Here is an 18,803-nt window from a genome sequence, read left to right on the forward strand (position 1 = left end):
CAGGGGAATTCCTTCCTGATCTCCCCACTCCAGACGAAGCATTAGTGGATTAGTGGCAGGCACATTGAACCTTTTGTTCTTTTATAGACGTAGAATGAACAATAAGCCAATTAACTACATTTTAAACTGTTCCAAAACAAATGTGTTGCTCTCCTCACCTGAGCCCTAGAATGTAATAATTATAAGCCTAACCCAAGAGGATGTATGGATCATTCCTAAAGGATTTAAAATTTAGACCAATTTGCTACAAACACTCAGTTCTCGGGTGCTTGACAGCAGCAGGAGAAAGGTCCTGGAACAGGCCCACAGGGATAAAGTAGGGATACGTCAAACTGTGTGGTAGACCACATTTGAGATTGTGACTCAATAACGGTCATGCAAACTCATGTTCTTTTTCTGGATTACTGGCTACTGAATCCTGCCCCCTCAAATAAACAAAACATAAAAAAAGGTTCAAATTTAATCTTCATCGGCACAAATACACTGTTTTCCTTAGCACAACTAGTTTATGACACTGGGCTGGTCCTGGGTGTTCTCAAAGGTCACTCAGGACGCATTTTAACAGCAGGTGTGAACACGCATTTAGATTATTTGTGATTGGATCACGCAGGACCTGCGTTGGCACCAAATGTGAATAGACTAGACTCAACTCATCACAAGGAGGAGGAATCTCAAGATCTACAAAATGTAAATATGGACTTATTGGATTAGATCCAAGCTGAAAAGGCTCCTCCTTTACGTGGATACTCCAAGAAGAGCAGACATTTGCAGCCCATGGAAAATTACTGGAACAAGGGGAGTTTTTGTAATCCTGAGAAGTGTTAAGCTCACTTAAAAAAGGCATGAGGAAGAGCATGCAGATTTCAATGCAAGTGACAACTGCCCCAGGCAGCGGCAGAGTGATGCAAAACCCCGAAAATATGTCACAAAGACTGACCTGGTAAACATGGCAGTAAACACGGATTGCAGATGTTTCAGGAAATTAGATTAGCAGGCCACCCGCATTTTCATTACAAACTGTTTTGGTGAGCAGCTGGTACACAGAGACCATCATGAAGTAAGCAGCCATTTTCTTTCCTGCTGCTCATCGTCAGCTGACTGATGGCTCAGAAAAAAATAAATAAATAAAAAATCCATGGTTATCAAACACCCATGTCAGTTGGTAGCTTTAATGTTGTTTATGTCGTAATTATCTTCAGTAATAAATAAAATTTTATATATTTTGTTTCAGTGTCAGGCATCTGAATAAACAGAATACGCCTGACTAAAAAAAAAAAGGCTCAGAGTGGTGTTATGGAAGTTTTCAATCGCTTCCTTCCTAATACCTCTGATGAGCAATGAAATAGCTGCACCATTCATCGGCAATGGTATGAAAAGATACAGACAAATGGAATACAGAGCATTTATACCTGGGGGGGGCTTTGTTCTTTAGATGTGTAACCACATCTCCGGGGGGGGGGGGGGGGGGGGGGGGGGGCAGGATGCAGTCTTGATGATAATTAAGAAACAGGAGGTTAAAACTATTATCTTGTCTGAGTGTTAATTAAGAGGTAAATAGTTTAAAACAATTAGCGTGTCTGAGTGATACAAATGGTTAATGTGGATTGGAGGGTCTGTCATTCCTGAGACATAAAATTTACCATCACAGTAGCAGACTAAAATCTGCCCCCCCCCAAAAAAAAAAAAATCTACAGTGTCAAATCATTAATCCAATCAAACTTTCTTCCAATTGAAATCCAGTCTACTAGTCCTACAATAAACCCTTCCATAAAAGCTTGAGTGTAATTTCATTTGTGAGTTGGAGACAGTAAAGTTAAACCACACCATAAAAATCACAGGTGCCGGCACCACATTATGTTTCTCTGATCAATCCTGGATGACTAAAATCATTATCTTAAGTTACATGATGATTATCTAAAATTAATTAATTAATAAGACGCCTTTTTTAAAAATAAAAATATTGACACCCGACTTTAACCCCACATTTCTACTCTACATGATCAACAATGGCATGTTTCACATAGTTCCACTTCAAGTGCGTCATGGGAAAGTTAAGTGAGCAAGATGGTTCTTGCTCAACATTCTGTTGCAACGAAAATGACTCCCACCACACCCACAGTGTGTCAGCACCATGTTGTGGCGCCACAGATTCAACTGAGGAAGGCACACCATCTTGACACTTTCTCAAACGTGGTGAACTCAGGACTGCATTGTCTTTGTGTGAAGTAACATGTTTGGTATTTTTCCTTCAGGTAGTGGACAGGTTTGTTCAGTTAAGTTTTGCTTCTGGCATCAACTGAGACAACTGAATGTTATCAGTTTCAAAATAGTGCAATTTTTTTTTTTTTTTTTTTTTTTTTTTTTTTTACAAGGGTCAGAAAAACCCGTTTGTTTCTTCACACCCGTCCTTTAAAACAACTTTTAAAAGTTATCCTTCAACTTCCAAAGAAAAGTTGTGAAATGAGCACAGTTGGAAGCAATTCATCCTCTGAAAGAGGTAAATTTAGAGGACATTCATCAAAGAGTCTGCGCAGAAGTAGCACAACAACCCTGTTAACATGGCATTACATTTACATTAGCATCCAAAGCAGCATAACTATACACCACAACACAGTAAACAGGAAATGGAGCTTCCAGTGTAAACATCAAAGATTTCCTCCGATTCTTCCTCTTTGTGGCCACCCACAAACAGTAAGTCATCACTTCTGTTCTGCAGCATGTACATTTGAACAGTTCAAGGCACTCAGCAACACAAGCAGGGCTGAATCAACAAAGACGTGAATAATTTCTAAAGTTTGGCAGGAATTATGGAATAATTTACAGGTTTGTTCCTTTGTAATGTAAATAAGTGAGACTGCAACCGGAAGTGAACATTTCCTCCACACCAACATCAAGGAAGAGATTACACATTTAAATTTAGCAGAAAAAGGCTCTGTGGCTCATAAGATAAAATTAATCTGCTTTAACGATCACATAAACAAGTTACAATAACCCTAAAAACCTCATAAGGAGGTGGTCAAGTAGCTCAACATTAGCATGAGCGACTGCACTCCTTTGTGATTGTGTTTGGATGTCAAGAGCCACACAGCTATGAATATGCTTCAAAAACTCCACACACACAAAAAGCATCCATCAACTGATATTAAGTTTTTTTTTTTTAATTTGTCCATTAAGGATTGGTGCGTGTGGTGACACCAACAGGTGAAGTAGCGAACTGCAACCAACAGAAAAACCCTAATTTCACCTCCTCTTCCTATAAAAGAAAAAGAAAAAAAGAGAAAAAAAAAACAAATGGCTTAACCGAAGAGTCATTTTCGTCATTTTACCTTTAGTTCTGTGGGATAAGTTTGAGTCACAAGTACAAAGAATGTTTACAAGCCACTCCACCTTGAAATAATCAGATTTACTACATTTGTCTTAAATAAATTCAGTTTCTAAAAGTCTGAAAATATTTAAGTGAGACATGATTTCAGTGCAACTAAATTCAGCTAAAACACCACACATCTGTGCTGCTTCCATAAGCTGGAGAAATGTTCAACATTTCAAGCAAAGCCCCTCAAAATAACATTAAAGTTGATTTATTTTATCTAGCCAGAACACAAAAACAAACCAGAAAACTACACGAACCGGATTGTTTAGTCAAATGGAATTGGAAAAACAAACTTTAAAACAAGCATGTAAACTGGTTTTACATGAGATTATTCATCTTTGAGAAACAATATTTATTCATCCTAAAAGGAGATGATGCGACTCCGATTTCCATTTTCGCAGCGTTTGCATCATAAAACCTGAAAACACTTAAAATGACAACAGAACATGGTGTCGATTGTGGGAAATGTAGTTTTTAGCTCAACAGGAACACTGAAGGCTGATTAACTCATCTGATCCGAGGTTTACGCTTTTGGATGTGTGCTCTCGTTCTTCATGTTATGTTGTCTCATGGATCAATGCGGCGTCATCACATTCCGACTCTGCAGACTGCTCAAAACAGTGATTACGCACAGCGCAGCTGTGTGTCCAACACTGGGTGTAAACAGGTAATTACAGCAATAATACAGCAGGCAGTGAGCAAATCTGTCTGAATTACACTCGGTTAAATACACCCAGTCTCGTCACACAAACACCTGAAGTGAGCAGCCTTGAACTTTATTCCTTTTAAAACTCAGATTTCAGCCGCATTCAGATGAGACTTTATCTCTAAAGGAGGTGTGGCGACAGAGATTTAATTCCAACTGAGGTGCACATGAGGGTCATTATTTACTCTATCTAAAGTTTAGGACAAAACTGACAGGCGATAAGTTCAGCAGAGACTGATAGTAAAGTGCAGGAATGAGATCGGAGGTCATGACCTGCAGCAAAAGGTCCGAACAGCTGCTGAGGGCACCACATCACCCCAGCCTCCCCGTGGATCTCAGAATGAGTTTTCCATCTGCTGCTGGGAGTTACTTTTACCAATCTGACAAACATGCAACACATCACATACAGTCTGTCTATTAACAAAAAAACTGCTATAATGTTGGCTACATGAGGTGCAGTCATTACCCCAGCTTCATTTACATAAAAAAGGAACCGAATTAGCATGATAAATCTCTGAAGTGTCTCCAGGCAGAGGCTCCAAGTGTTGGTTTGTAACACTCAGTCAAGTCACAGATGAGGGGTGAAATCACCAGGAAACAAAGGAAGTTTTCCCCTTCAACTATTACCTTTATTATAGATTAGTAATTTATTCAAACAATTATAAAACATCTCTTCATTTCATTTGTCGAAGCTACAATCCACATCTCAGTCTACTCCGATATAAAGCGAGAAAATAGCACTTTTAAGGACAAGCTTGTCCTTAAAAAAAAAAAAAAGTTTTTCATCAATGCTTGATAATTGACTCTGAACAGGCACTAAAAGATGGGATCAACTTTTTTTGTTGAGCTCAATGTAACCCTCCGATTACAAGGTTTTCCCATCAATCCTGGTTTTCTCACTACTCAAATAAAAAAACAACATTAAAATCAACTCTTGCTCTAAAGTTAACATGATACCATTTTTGTTTAGTTTTTTTACAAAAATATGGTACCTCTATTTAAAAAGGTACTTATTCATTCAAGATTTGACAGTAAGAGAACAGATGAACATATGAGAGTTTAGTTTGATATTCATTAAACACAATTTTGTTTTGTGTCCTGAAAGATAAGTGAAATAATCAAGTGTTGGTTCCAGCTGAGATCTAAAGCAGCTTCAGAGAGTGCCAAACAAAAGATAATTAAAAAGGTTGAAGGTTTGTTCAAAGCTTTGTGACTTCAGTTCAACAACTAGGACTCAGCAGGTATTATCTCACACCAAACTGTCAGTTTACGCATAACATTAACAGCTGAAGCTACTCTGCTGATTTGCAGCTTATCAGAACCAGAACACACAACGCCAGCAATTTAACTCTAAATACAGCTACAAGCAGCTTTAAGGTTAACTAGTTGCAGATCTTTCCTTCAGCGGTCACACACACACACACACCACTGAACAACAATCAAAGGCAGGTCAAACATAACAGAAGAAACCACTTCAAAACCACTTCAACAGCAGCTCAGTGTCAGAAACCTCACATACCAACCACAAATGGCATTTTTCAGAGTAATACATACCCAGAAGAGGAAATTGAAGACAAAAACCAAATACTTGATACACTGCAATCCCTTCATGGCTTTCAGATTAGGTTTTAGTCCTTCGTCAGAGGAAAATATGAGCGTTCTACTTTGACTTGGTGAGAAGAACAAAAGGAGAGTGAGGCAGAAGGATTTTTTGAGTGAGTGAACCACACCCATGTGTGGCTCACCTGGGCATTGGTAGGAAATGGAGGGGGAGGAGAGATGAGCTGGAGGAGGTGGGAATAAGGGGTAGGAATGTTGTGGCTGTTTGCTTTAGAGGTTTTCAGACGGACCTCAGAAACCCTGCTGATTTACTACTTGGACTACAGGTGAAAGCAATTAACAGGCTCCAAGTGTGAGGGCCAGAACCATATGAACACTGAGACGATGGATTTAATGAGCAAACCACTGCGGCAGGAAAGACGCTTTGATTAAAAACTAAAGGATTAATCAAACTTTGCAACAGCTACATGTTAGCAGCAAAAATGCATTTTTCCACTTATAATCGTGTTTAATTTCCACCACAGACTGGAGAGGGTGTTGTTGTAAATGATAAATTAATTCACACTTTATTGTTTAACTGATAACGTAAATGAGAGCATTTTTTTGATAAAACACTTTTTATCATAAGTTTGTCATTTATACTAAAACTAAGTAAGTAATCAAAGAAAGAAATGGCCAATTAATTTGCAGGCCTTGATTCACCCGTCATTTCTGAGGAAAAAAGCAAATAGTTGCAGCGATGTAATGAAACGTGCAAACATAAATGTAAATTCTGCAGATGAGGCAGAAACAGAGTTTCTACAGTTCTAACGAGCTTGAAAGTGAATATCTGGTCTGAGCTCCTTTATTCTCCATCACAGCCTGAACCCTCTGAGACAAGCTTTCTGTCATTTCTTTAAGGAGTCTTCAGGAATAGTTCTCCAGGCTTCTTGAAGGACATCCCAAAGCTCTTCTTTGGATGTGGGCTGCCTTTTGTTCCGTTCTCTGTCAGATGATCCCACACTGCTTCAATAATGTTGAGGTCTGGGCTCTGGGGAGGATTCATCCCTCCATAAGACCTGTTGCCACTGATTTTCAGTCCACTTCTTGTGTCATTTGGCATAGCTCAGCCTTTTCTCCCTGTTTCCCTTCCTTAAGAATGGCTTCTTGACAGCCACCCTTCCATGGAGACCATTTCTGATGAGGCTTGGGCCAACAGTAGATGGATCAGCTGAAGGTTAAAATGGCTTCTTTGCTAAGTTGTCTCTTCTGTGTCGACACAACACTGGTTCATCCCTTGAGTTAGGAGCGTTTTTATCCTTGAATGATTCATAGGTCAGAGTTAAGTGGCTTAAGGACTGAAAACAAGGACTGGACTGGAAATTACTGTAAAAGCAGCCAATGTCCAATGAAAATTTTTGTAAGACCTTCAGGAAGCCTGGAGAACTATTGCTCAAGACCATTTTAAAAGATTACAAGAAAGTCTGGCTGCTTGGAAGGAAAAAGAGCTATTAAAGAACAAAAAAACTCATAAAACTAACTTCTGATTTCATTATATAAATTATTTTCTTAATTTAAAACGTAATACTTTTGCCAGTGACAGAAGTAAATATGCTCATCATCACGATTCTTTGCAATCCTGATATGGTTAGCAGGGAGACGCTGGGATTTGTGAAGTAGCGGGGCTCTGTGGCTCAGGTTTTCAGTGTGTATGCGTGTGTATGTGTTAATTACAAATTGTAACATGATTTGACAGACTATAATTAAATCAAGGTGCCACATCCCTCAGGTCTGGACACCAATCAGTCATTCTCAGTTACACATGCGCAAAATACAGCCTGAGGGCCAGAAAAAAAAAAGTAGAATTTTTGAAAACCAAATAAAAAACTTTTTTGTCATTAATGTCAGTCACAGGCAGTATGTTTGATAGCCAAGATACAACATAAAGAGACATTTTTAAGCCAAGCACGCCGGCTTTTTCCCTTCCCAAAACGCTGTCTGGCTGTAACGAGCTATGAAAGTTACTGACATGCTATCATACAAGCAAAAGTAAGCAAGCCTTTCTCTGATCAGCATTTTTTTAAAAGACTGTACGACAGAGGCAGAAAGCCAGTTGGTAAAACTAGTTGGAATAAAATCTTTCTGTAATTGTATTTGAACTGGTAATAAAACTAGGCTGTTGCCACTAAATGAGAGATACTTAGATATTTCTGATAGTTACATTAAACTGAAATTGAATGATATCTTATAATAGCATAATACACACTGGCTGCACGCACTTTTTTCATACTTCCAGTTTTCCAAAATTTTCTATGACAGAGTTGCATAAAACTCAGCCCCCACTTCTGCACAACCTCGAAAACCCCTTAAACACGGAACATTTCACAAAAAAACGAAAATGCCTTCTGCACGTCTGACATCTCTTTTGTTAGCTTCTCTCTCGCTGCTTCAGTCATTTCTACATGTAACTCTGAACCATAAACACTCGATGGAAATATCATCCTGAAACTGACATTATCTCAGTGAAAATAAGAGTATAAAAGCTTAACAGACTATTTATTAATTCAATACTTGCTCCTATGAGAGGCAAGACAAAAATAAATTGAACTGCAGGCAAATGGTTTATTATTAGTTAATTTTATAGCTAGGAACTGGTCGGATTAGTAAATCACGTAAATATGGTCTGATTTTGTTCTGATTTTGTGTTCAAACCATAAGGTCCTTATAAAGTTAGCTTGCTTTACACTTAAAGCAACACTAGAGAAGTTTGTGAACCTTAAAACTATGTGTTTCTGACTTATTCTGAAGTAGGTTCACTTTGGTTATGCACATTCACCCGGGCCTGAAACTGCCCTGGAGCGTGCAAGGGTTTCCAGTCCTGCACCACATCGTTTTACAGTCACTTGACATTTTTTGTGGACTCTTGATGGTGTCTTTGTGGCATCTTTGTCATGACAACAAATTCCTGTGTATGGCTCGCACGGGGATGTGTTTTTTTGACAGTGGTGTTAAATTCCAGAACCGACCTTTTCATCCACCTGTCACTCGACCTAATTTCTTACAGAACAAGTGACTGAGATCAACGATCTGCTGGGTGGATCCATTAACAGAGAAAAGGGATTGTGTGAGGCGTGCTGACGTATAGATGTGTTTTTTATGTGTTTTATGTAACTGCTGTGAATAAAAAATTAATAAAGGTTTCATTTCTCCGATTTGTCCTTTGACTTCAACATATCTGATGGTAGTCACGTAAGGGAGGTCAGATTTAGTCAGAATTTCCTGTGAATACTTCCAAATACTTCCTTTTTTTGTCATAAGACTTTTCTCACGCTTAAAGGCACACAAATCATTTAAGTCTGGAAAGTGATCAAATATAACACACGACACAACACATATTACAATGTGTCATTATTTGACAAAAACATTACTGCTTCCGTAGGAATGGGGGGGGTAAGTAGCGACCAGGTGCTGCTAATTAAATGCCTCTATAGCTCTATAAAAACAGAACTGCAGGCAATGTGTACGACATAGAAAAAAGTGATAAATGTAAAGAGTAAAATGCTGCTTGAATCTGTGGGTTTGAATGAAAAACGCACAATTAAATGCTCTGTCAAACCTCAGAAAGGCTATAAGGCACTATGAAAGCCATTTACTACAAAATACAACAAAGAAAAGCATCAAATCTGCTCATTAGAGAAGCTGTAACCAAAACTGTAAATCAGTAGACTGATCAACTTCAAGTTCAAACTCTAATTTCAATGTGTACCAATGATTTCTGTCCCTACATACAGAAATCCACAGCTTTATTTAAGTGATACTGACCTGTTTGTGTCCCATCTGCTGTTTTTAAGGTAAATTAATTAGCTATATCATCTGAAAAATAGGGAAAAGCTTTTCCAGAAGAAGCAATGACTCCAAGTCTAAAGGTTTCAAGGAATTTAATTCACTTGGCAGCAAGTAATCATATTTTCAGAGGTGGATATGAGCTGTTTGATCAAACTGTTTCTGAGAGACCAACTAGCTGTTGGTACGGATTCTTTTTTCTGTATTTGTACCGTCATCTCTTGCTGTCTCTCCCTGCTACAATGCAGGTGAAAACACGACATTAAAAACAACATTATGGTATTTAGACTGAGAAATGAGGTTCCACAGGTGTGTTCATACACAACTCTGGGACTCGGACTCTGAGGTACCTGGAGCTGCTCTCTGCTCCCAGCAGACCCAGTGAAACCAACAACACCAGCTTTGTTTCCTCCTCTGCGAGAGCCTGCCTCATCCCTTGCTGCCTGCTTTTCATTTCTCCTTTTTCCTCTCTGTTTCTGTTTGGAAACACCATCAGTGACAAACGGCTGTCATTTGATGAGTATGCTCAAGTATTGATGACATGATTGATCTATAATCTGTCAGAAGATTTTTGAATTGACTCCAAATTTCACATCTCTTCCTCATTTTCATCTTAAAATTTGGGTATTTTCAATACATGTGAGAAATATAAAGAAGTAAATATATCTTGAGGAGCAGAAGGATGTGTTCATAGATGCTGAGACCTAATATCTAACCCTAACCCACTGGAAATGTGCTGAATAATTTGTGCGAATGAGGAAGCGTCCTGATTTAATTCAGACTGATTTAATTCTTTAATGTCCTGCTCTACCATTGGGTAAATCACATTTTTTCAGTGACTACACTTTATCTTAAAGAAAACATGTGAAAGTAAACCATCTGTACCATTTAGTTTAGCTATGTAATGTTTAAAGAAATTACTTACTACGCCATTAACATTTTAGAAGTTTGATACTTTTAGCATGAAGCCTCACCCCAACCATTAGCTGAAAAAAACTTGCATTCAAGGAACATTTTTTCTCTAAAGACATTAATAGGTTAATCACACAACTTTTCTGTGGCAGTGAGAAAGAAAGAGCACCGACTGCTCAACCTGGCAGACCTTTAATGACAGGATGGACTCTTTATCGCCCCCTTTTGGAACTTCTCCAAACTTGTCTTGCTCAAACTTCCCACCATGAAGCCAGTATATGCATAAATAAATACAAAAAAAACTTTCACTTGTTACTAAACAGTGCAGATGACATCACAATGCTTATGCTGTTAGGGCAAAAGTAACAATTAGCTGTTTTCTTCAGAGAATCTGAGGGTGATGTCAGTTTGTTGCCACACAACAACAGCATCATAAGAGGAGAATATTCCTAATAACTTAGTCCTTCTGTCCAAACACTGTCCGCCATGCCTAATTCAATGTATATCATTCAAGGAAATCTGCATTAATCCATAATTTGATGATCAATTTAAAGTTTTTGAATTTTTTTAAAGCATCAATAACAAAAAAAAAACTGATGTCTTTGAGCACAGTCTTTCATGGAAACAATTTTTTTGATAATATATCAAAATTACAATCATCTATTGACTTTCCCTTTTTTACATAATATATCTGCCATTTTTGCCCCCATCTCAGTTTTTTCTGCAAATGTTACTGTAAAAATAGATCTATATTAATTAATAAGATGAAGTTGAACGATCGACAAAATAAGAAAGGTTTAAATAAGTTAGGTTTTTACAGTCTGTAATAACACAAAAGTTCAAGTAGATGTAAGATGCAATTTGGGTATTTTTCTTTTCTCAAATAGCATTTTCCATGCTGACCCAACTTTTTTTTAATTGACTGTGACATTCATTAAAGAGCACACTTTAATCATCATGTATCAAGTTTTCAGATAAAAAGTAGGGCTGCAATTAATCGTTAATAGCATTTGCAATTAACCGCATAATCGCATATGATCACATATTGCGATTTAAGTCATGTGACTTTCAACATGCAAAGGGCCAACAAAAAACTAAAAAAAACTGACCAGATGACGATGGCCTCAGGCACAAGCACGACAACAGCCAACACTAATGAAACTTTAGCGTCAAGTGACGGCCCTTCTAAGAGGAGTAGTACCTCAGTTGTGTGGAATCATTTTGGTTTTAAAAAAGAGGATGCTGCACAGCGTCAGGTATGGTGCAAAATATGTCTTCCTACTGTTGCTACCTCGCGAGGCAACCCAACAAACTTGTTTCAACATTTAAAAAAACACCATAATGTCACGTTTTCAGTTATGTTTTGTCATGTTTTCAGGTCTTGGTTTAGTTCATGTCATGTTTTTTCCCCTGTCACGTTAAGTTTCACTCATGTCACCTGTTTCTGTTCCACAGCTGCATCTCGTCATTAATCACCTCCCCACAGTACTTAGTTTCCAGGTCTCCATCGGTCATTGCAGAATCCTCACCTTCCATGACCAAGCCACGGTTTTTCTCACAGTCTCATCTCGTCAGGTCAGGTTTTTGTCTCATAGTCTTGTTTTGTTATTTCACAGTTAAAATTTTTGATAACTGCATGGCTCAAATAGCAACCAGCAGCATATCAAATCATCAACACAGCACCCGACAGGGCTTGTTAACCGAAATGTTGGAAAGCGTGACTCCATGTGAAACTTTGTCAAAACGGCACGAAGAAATTACTCGAGCTATAACAGAGTTTTGACATGATGCCCATCACCACAGTGACCAAGCCTTGGTTTACAGCATTCCATCCCAGACATGTTTGAGACATGTTGCTATACTGGAGCTGTGTGCTCTTCCAGCCTCGATCTCGACCCCTGATGTGATCGTCCATGATTAATACTGCCGTCATGCAGACCATGAACACGGTGGCCTCCTCGCTATTAGCTTCTTGGTGGTGTTGTTTTCTTCTCTCCTTAATTTTCGCAGGTTTTATTTTGTTGTTGAGTGTGGCGCTAAAACAGTGTTTCTCAATTCCGGTCCTCATGACCCACTGCCCTGCATGTTTTCGATGTTTCCCTCCTCCACCACACCTGATTCAAATGATCAGCTCGTCATCAAGCTCTGCAGTGGCCTGATATGGAGCCATTCATTTGAATCTGGTGTGGTGGAGGAGGGAAACATCGAAAACATGCAGGGCAGTGGGTCATGAGGACCGGAATAGAGAAACACTGCGCTAAAGTAAGACATCTGTCGCAGACGGTTGCGTCACATCAGTCCCTGACTCATGTGCGAATGCAGAATGAAACCGTTCCCCTGGGGAAGGGCAGTTCTTAGAACAAAATTCGAGGTGGACAGTTCGTAGAACTGCATTCATAGACTGTCTCTGTCCGACTGCGGCTACTGTCACCCTCCTTTTCCTGAAGAGAAACGGGTGCGAGGTAAGATGCATTCCAACATCTTCCATCTGACAGCAGGTAGGTGTACTGTCCTCTTTTCTCCATCACTCTGAGTGGTTTGGAAAACTTACACTGGGTTTTAGGAAGACTGCCAAGTTTCTTCACCTGGACATATGACCCAACTCTGAAGAACACAGCTTTAGCTCCTTGCTTGTGGTCTCTGTTAGCCTTGCTTTTCTTCAGAGTTTCTCTTGCTCTGAGAGCAACCTGTCTTGATGACAGTGTCTTGTTTGCTAGAAGTGTACGTCCAGCCACATGAAGTTTGGTGCGCATGGGTCGACCACGCAACAGTTCAGCTGGTGAACGCTGAGTTGTAGAGTGGGGTGTTGCACGATAGACATGATTGGAATTCCCTTCTAAACTCTTTCCATGGTTTTCCTTCCAGTCTGTAAGCATCTTTCAAGCTGCGATTAAAATGTTCAATCTCTCCATTTTCCCTTGGATAGTAGACTGAAGACTTCCTGTGCACAATGCCTCTGTCAACGAGGAATGTTTCAAACTCCTGTGACATGAATTGAGAGCTGTTATCAGAAACCAGCTCCTTGGGGTCACCTTCTCTGCTGAAGACTGCAGATAAAAACTGAATAAAAGTCCGTGAATTGGGGAACAAACGTTAGCTCTGGCCATTTGCTAGGTTAGCTCTGGCCTTACCACATCAATAGCTACTTTTTCCCATGCTCCTTCTGGATATGGCACAGGTTGTAGTGGAGTAGTGTGGGTGATAGCAGACTTGTCATGTGACTGGCATGTAATGCATGCTTTGATGGCTGCCTCAACCTGGGCATCCATGCTTGGCCACCAATATGCTTCTCTGAAACTCTGCTTTGTTCTCACAGTTCCCTGGTGTGTCATGTGCCAAGGAGATCAGCTTTGGTTGGAGACTGTCCGGTACCAAGAGTCTGTGTGTGTGTGCCACGCACCACTAAGTCCTCTTGTAGAGCGAGCTCATGCCGAAGTTTTAAAAAAAAAAAAAAGGCTGTAAGTTTGGCAACAAGCTTTTTGGTGACTCTGGCCATCTTGAAGTGAGCTGTTCATGTAGTCGAGTCTGTCCGGGACATGAAGCACAGGAACCTTTAAAGTCAGTTTCACCGATGGCTGTAAGTGCAGAGCTAAGTTCCACCTCCATGTCATCCTCCAAGCTAGGTTCTAGGCTTGGCAGCGGAAGTCGAGACAAGCAGTCCGCTGTTACATTCTCTCGACCTGGTTTGCACTGAATGGCATAGTTGAATGATAACAGCCTGTGACCACCTGGATATCCACATACCCGCTCATCCTTGACCTTTAAGGCTAGAAGTGTGATGAGAGGGCTGTGGTCAGTACGTAATGTGAAATGTCTCCCCCACAAGTACGTTCTCCACTTTTCTGTTCTCTAAGGGGCTCAACAACAACAGCAGCGTAGTCTGGTATGAATTTGTAATACCATGATGTGAGCCCTAGAAATGACCTCAATTTGGGCAGGTCTGTAGGTGGAGGTGCTTGTGAAACAGCAATCGCACGTGAGACAGTTCTGTTTTGTCTGAAGTTAAATTTTGAGTGATTCAGCTCCAGCCCAGCATCCTGTATAGGACACAGCTGTCAGTCTTTTGTCACGCTCCTCAGCTGTTGCACCTGAGACGATAATGTCACCATGGTAACACTGTACACCCGCAAACCTTTGAGGATAGTTGACATCATCCGCTGGAAACAGCTGGGCGCTGATGCCAGTCCAAATGGCACCCGCTTGAAGCAAAACAAGCCATGGTGGGTAATGAAGGTAGTTAAGCTGCGGCTGTCCTCATGTGGAGGAATTTGATGATAAGCACTCTGGAGGTCTAATGTGGAAAACAGTGTTGCTCCTCTCAACTCTGTGAACATTTCTTCCATATGAGGTAATGGAAAGCCATCAACTACAACTGACTTGTTAGGTTCTAGTAGATCCACACAGTCTTGCTTCTGGTCTGTCTTTTCTTGTGGTAACTATAGGTGAAATCCGTTCAGACGACTCTACCGGCTCTATAACATCCTGCACTACTAGACACTGCTTCTCTAACTGAGAAAGGTAATCTAGGCAGTTTCTGTTGTACTGGATGAAAGAGCCGCGGGTTGCCGACCCCTGCTCTAAAACATTACCTAAGCTGAATGAATGCTCAGCTTCATGTGCGTTATTAAGTCCGAAAGTTCAACCGACTGCAGTCGGATATTGGCGAACACAGTAATCATAACTTTTAACGACACACATTGTCAATATTTGACGAAGATGAACCTTTTTATTTGTATTATTTATCCGAAAATCGGTGGTTCGTCAACATTGTTAGAGGTTTATTCTTATAAAATACGGAGGCACGAACGCGCATATATTTGATTTGATGATTTCTTTCCACTTACCCAGAAAATGAAGTTGAAGATGAAGAGGGCGTACTTAACACACAACTCCCAGCTGGTTAGCGCCGTCATCCCTGCTGTGTCTGTTCAGGTTATTAAAAGGTAAAATATCTGCCAACTTCGTGGCTGCTGCTTCTGTCGCCGTCAGTTCGGCTGTGCTCGGTCCCGTTAGTCGCCTCTGTCAGGGCTCTGCAATTCAACTGTGGAGAAACACGTGATCGACTGCTCAACACCCACAGAAGGATGCTTTCGCTCATGTTTCTTTGTCGTTTGTCCTTTTGTCAAACTGTCTGCTTTGATAAAGACAAACGTCCGAATTAGGAAGCTGTTGGATTATAAAAAGAAGAAAGACTTATCGTGCTTAATTTCTAGACATGTCAATAATGTGCTAAAACGAAAACATAAAATACTGAAAACTCACAAAGGGTAGATGAGTGTTTTTTCACAACTGCAAACTAAGCAAACACATTTTAATGCATTTTTCTGGATTAATGTTTATATTAAAAAAAAAAAAAACAAAGCCTAAAAGCATGAATAAGTATTTCAGTATTCACCTTAATGTTACAGCTGATGAATGTGGGTCTAACTTTAATAACTGTGGATATTGTTGGAAAGTAGTGAAATTTGCCCTCAGACATAATTCAAGCATCATCCTAACCTGTAAAAATGAAGTCAGTTTATTTTGGATAATTGAGCTGAACCTTCAAAGCAACTCGTCACTGAAGTTACCAGATAAGTGTGATTATGGCACAAATAAATAGATTAAGAAGTGTAGGCTATACTTAATTACAGTAAAATGTAAAGTAGATTCTTCCTCAACTGCTGGAAAAAGTTAAGTTAAACCTAGTTTAAAGTTCATGACATGACCTCCCACACATTAGTCATGAGTTTGATTTGAAGGCAACAAATGGGTATTTAGATATTTAATAATGCTTAGATATGAACAACTAGCCTAGAAATGCTCGTAACACTAGTATATGTAGACTTAGACATGTCAGACGTAAATGATTGGAACAAAGAATTAAATGCTTACTGTCCAAGGGATGCTAATGACTAGTATAGAAATGATAGTCGCAAGCTCAGGTCCTCAAGTGACTAACCAGAGAATGAGAATGTCCATTATTGAAATGAGAAAGCTACACCTATAAATGCAAGTCACTACCAATGGGATGCAAGCTTAGGGATGCTAGCAAGTTGCCTAATAATGCTAATCACCAGCTTTAAAAATACAAATGACTGAAATATACATGTTAAACACTCAAACTTTCAACTGCATTTTTAACATTTTCATGATATTACAGAGGAGTGCAGTCAACATTTCCTGTCAGTTTACAAGCAATATATATATTTAACAATGATGAAGAACAGTGCATTTTCCCTAATTGCAGGAAAGGTTACAAAGGTCAACACAAAGTGAAATCAGTGTGTGTGAGTCATGAGGCTATATTCTCTGTCTCTGTGCTGGAAAAGGGACAGTTTTCTTCTTCTGTAGAACAAAGGCAGCAGTGTGAGCTGTCAGCCCACGACTTTGTTTGCAGCTGCACACAAACACACAGTAATGGGGAAGATTAAGGAGTCCATTGCAACCCAGCTGACCAAAACGAGACCAATATAACTGAACACTCACAGCTCCAGCAAAACAGACTTACATACCCCAAAACTTTCTTCTACATTCCCACTAAAATGGTCTGTTTTTGTACTTTATGCATTATGAGTGATTAAAGAACAGAGTTTCAGCCAAAGAAAAATAATTCAAAAACTGAATAAGCTCATATCCTGAAAGTATATTGTTATCACTTGTTATATCACTTGTGTTCGTACCTTTGAATACAGATTTAGACGACTTTTTCAAAACCAAGTATCACAAAGTGAGTCAGTCTGTGACTTCAAATACGAAGGATGTCATCAGGAGATTTCATCTTCATGTAATCTTTCTAGAAATGTTAATGTTTAAATGACTTTGCCTGCTCTATGCTGGAGTGTTGGAAACAAAGTTTTTGGATTTCAGCTTCAGATGAGTCGAAGCCCCCTCAGTGTTTCTTCACTGTCTCAGTTTTGTTTCTGTATAAAAGACTGAATGTGTTCCTCTCAGAAACTGCTAAAACAACACTGCCTTCATGCCCTTCATGGTGAATGTGTTGGTGATGCTGTTCATCTTTTCACCCTTTACAAAGCGCCCCTTCAAAGCTGCAGCCTCTGCCTGCCTCTGAGAGTGTAGCAGAAAGGGTCAGACAAGAATACGAGGAAGAGGAGGATAAAGGACAAAATGTTAAATTTTCAGCATTTTCACTGGGTTACAAAAATCCAGAATGCCTCACACAAAAAGATTTATTTTCTTCTCGAGATATTTAATTTGACACACAAACTATACAGATGAGATCATTATTATTTCCTGCATTCTACTGACATCTAGTGGTGGGATGTCAGCAGCGCAAAAGGGCAAAAAAATGGATACAGATGCACTTTATAACCAATAAATAAGATCACACTGAATGTGCACACATTCTAAATTCCACAGACATAGATATATATTCTATATATAATATAGTCCTGAGACACCTATAATTTCTTTATATTTTGCGTCCAAGCAGGCAGACTTTCTTCCAGTCTTTTAAAATGGTCTTGAGGAATAGTTCTTTGGGTTTTCTGAAGTTTTTCCTTGGACATTTTTCAATCCAGTCCATGACTATTTTCAGAGGAATGGGTTTTTATTTGTTAAGCCACTTAACTCTGACCTATGAATCATTCAAGAAAAAAAAAGGCTCCTAACTCAAGGGATGAACCAGTGTTGTGTCGACACAGAACAGACAACTTAGCAAAGAAGCCATTTTAAATGGGATCTTTAGGGACTTTGTTACCAGCAGCCTGTCACAAAGATACATCATTTGTTCCCATTTCTTTAGTTGCATCTATGAAAAACAGCAAAGAAAACACAGTTTGACAGACAGAAAATAGGATTTCTGCAGCAACAAGGTGATTCCCAAAGAGCTATTAGCTGAAAACTTGGCATATCTCAGCATGGTGTGCAGTGTGTCCTTAAAACATTTGAGGAAACTGGACAAGTGGAGGACAAAAGAAGAAGTGTCAGGCCTAAAAAACTATCTGCAGCAGATGAACAGGATCTGAAAGTGATGTCCTCAAGAAAGAGTAAAAAATCCAGCTGTGACCTGACAGGACCTGAGAGATGCATCTGGACCTTCAGCTGATCCATCTACTGTTGGCCCAAGCCTCATCAGAAATGGTCTCCATGGAAGGGTGGCTGTCAAGAAGCCGTTCTTAAGGAAGGGAAACTGGGAGAAAAGGCTGAGCTATGCCAAATGACACAAGAAGTGGACTGAAAATCAGTGGCAACAGGTCTTATGGAGGGATGAATCCTCCCCAGAGCCCGGACCTCAACATTATTGAAGCAGTGTGGGATCATCTGACAGAGAACGGAACAAAAGGCAGCCGACATCCAAAGAAGAGCTTTGGGATGTCCTTCAAGAAGCCTGGAGAACTATTCCTGAACACTCCTTAAAGAAATGACACAAAGCTTGTCTTGGAGGGTTCAGGCTGTGTTGGAGAATAAAGGAGCTCAGACCAAATATTCACT

General features: G+C 39.6%; 1 protein-coding gene across 3 annotated transcripts in view; it reads right to left on the minus strand.

Moving 5' to 3' along the window:
- LOC140283077 (CD9 antigen-like) overlaps positions 1–18,803 on the minus strand; it is a 237,946-nt gene that overhangs the window by 10,232 nt on the left and 208,911 nt on the right. The window contains exon 1 of one of the 3 annotated variants that reach the window (XM_072377728.1): positions 15,215–15,386. The exons of 1 other annotated variant lie outside the window; for it this stretch is intronic. In XM_072377728.1, coding sequence (XP_072233829.1) covers positions 15,215–15,283 — 69 coding nt within the window. In that variant the 5' untranslated portion in view covers positions 15,284–15,386. Of the gene's footprint in view, positions 1–5,630; positions 5,781–15,214; positions 15,387–18,803 lie in introns of those variants that run through there. One more of the 3 variants, XM_072377729.1, reaches the window with a different exon arrangement.

This window comes from Leuresthes tenuis, unplaced genomic scaffold (genome assembly GCF_036924035.1).
Source record: "Leuresthes tenuis unplaced genomic scaffold, fLeuTen1.0.hap1 SCAF_23, whole genome shotgun sequence".
In the NCBI taxonomy this organism is placed as follows: Eukaryota; Metazoa; Chordata; class Actinopteri; order Atheriniformes; family Atherinopsidae; genus Leuresthes; species Leuresthes tenuis.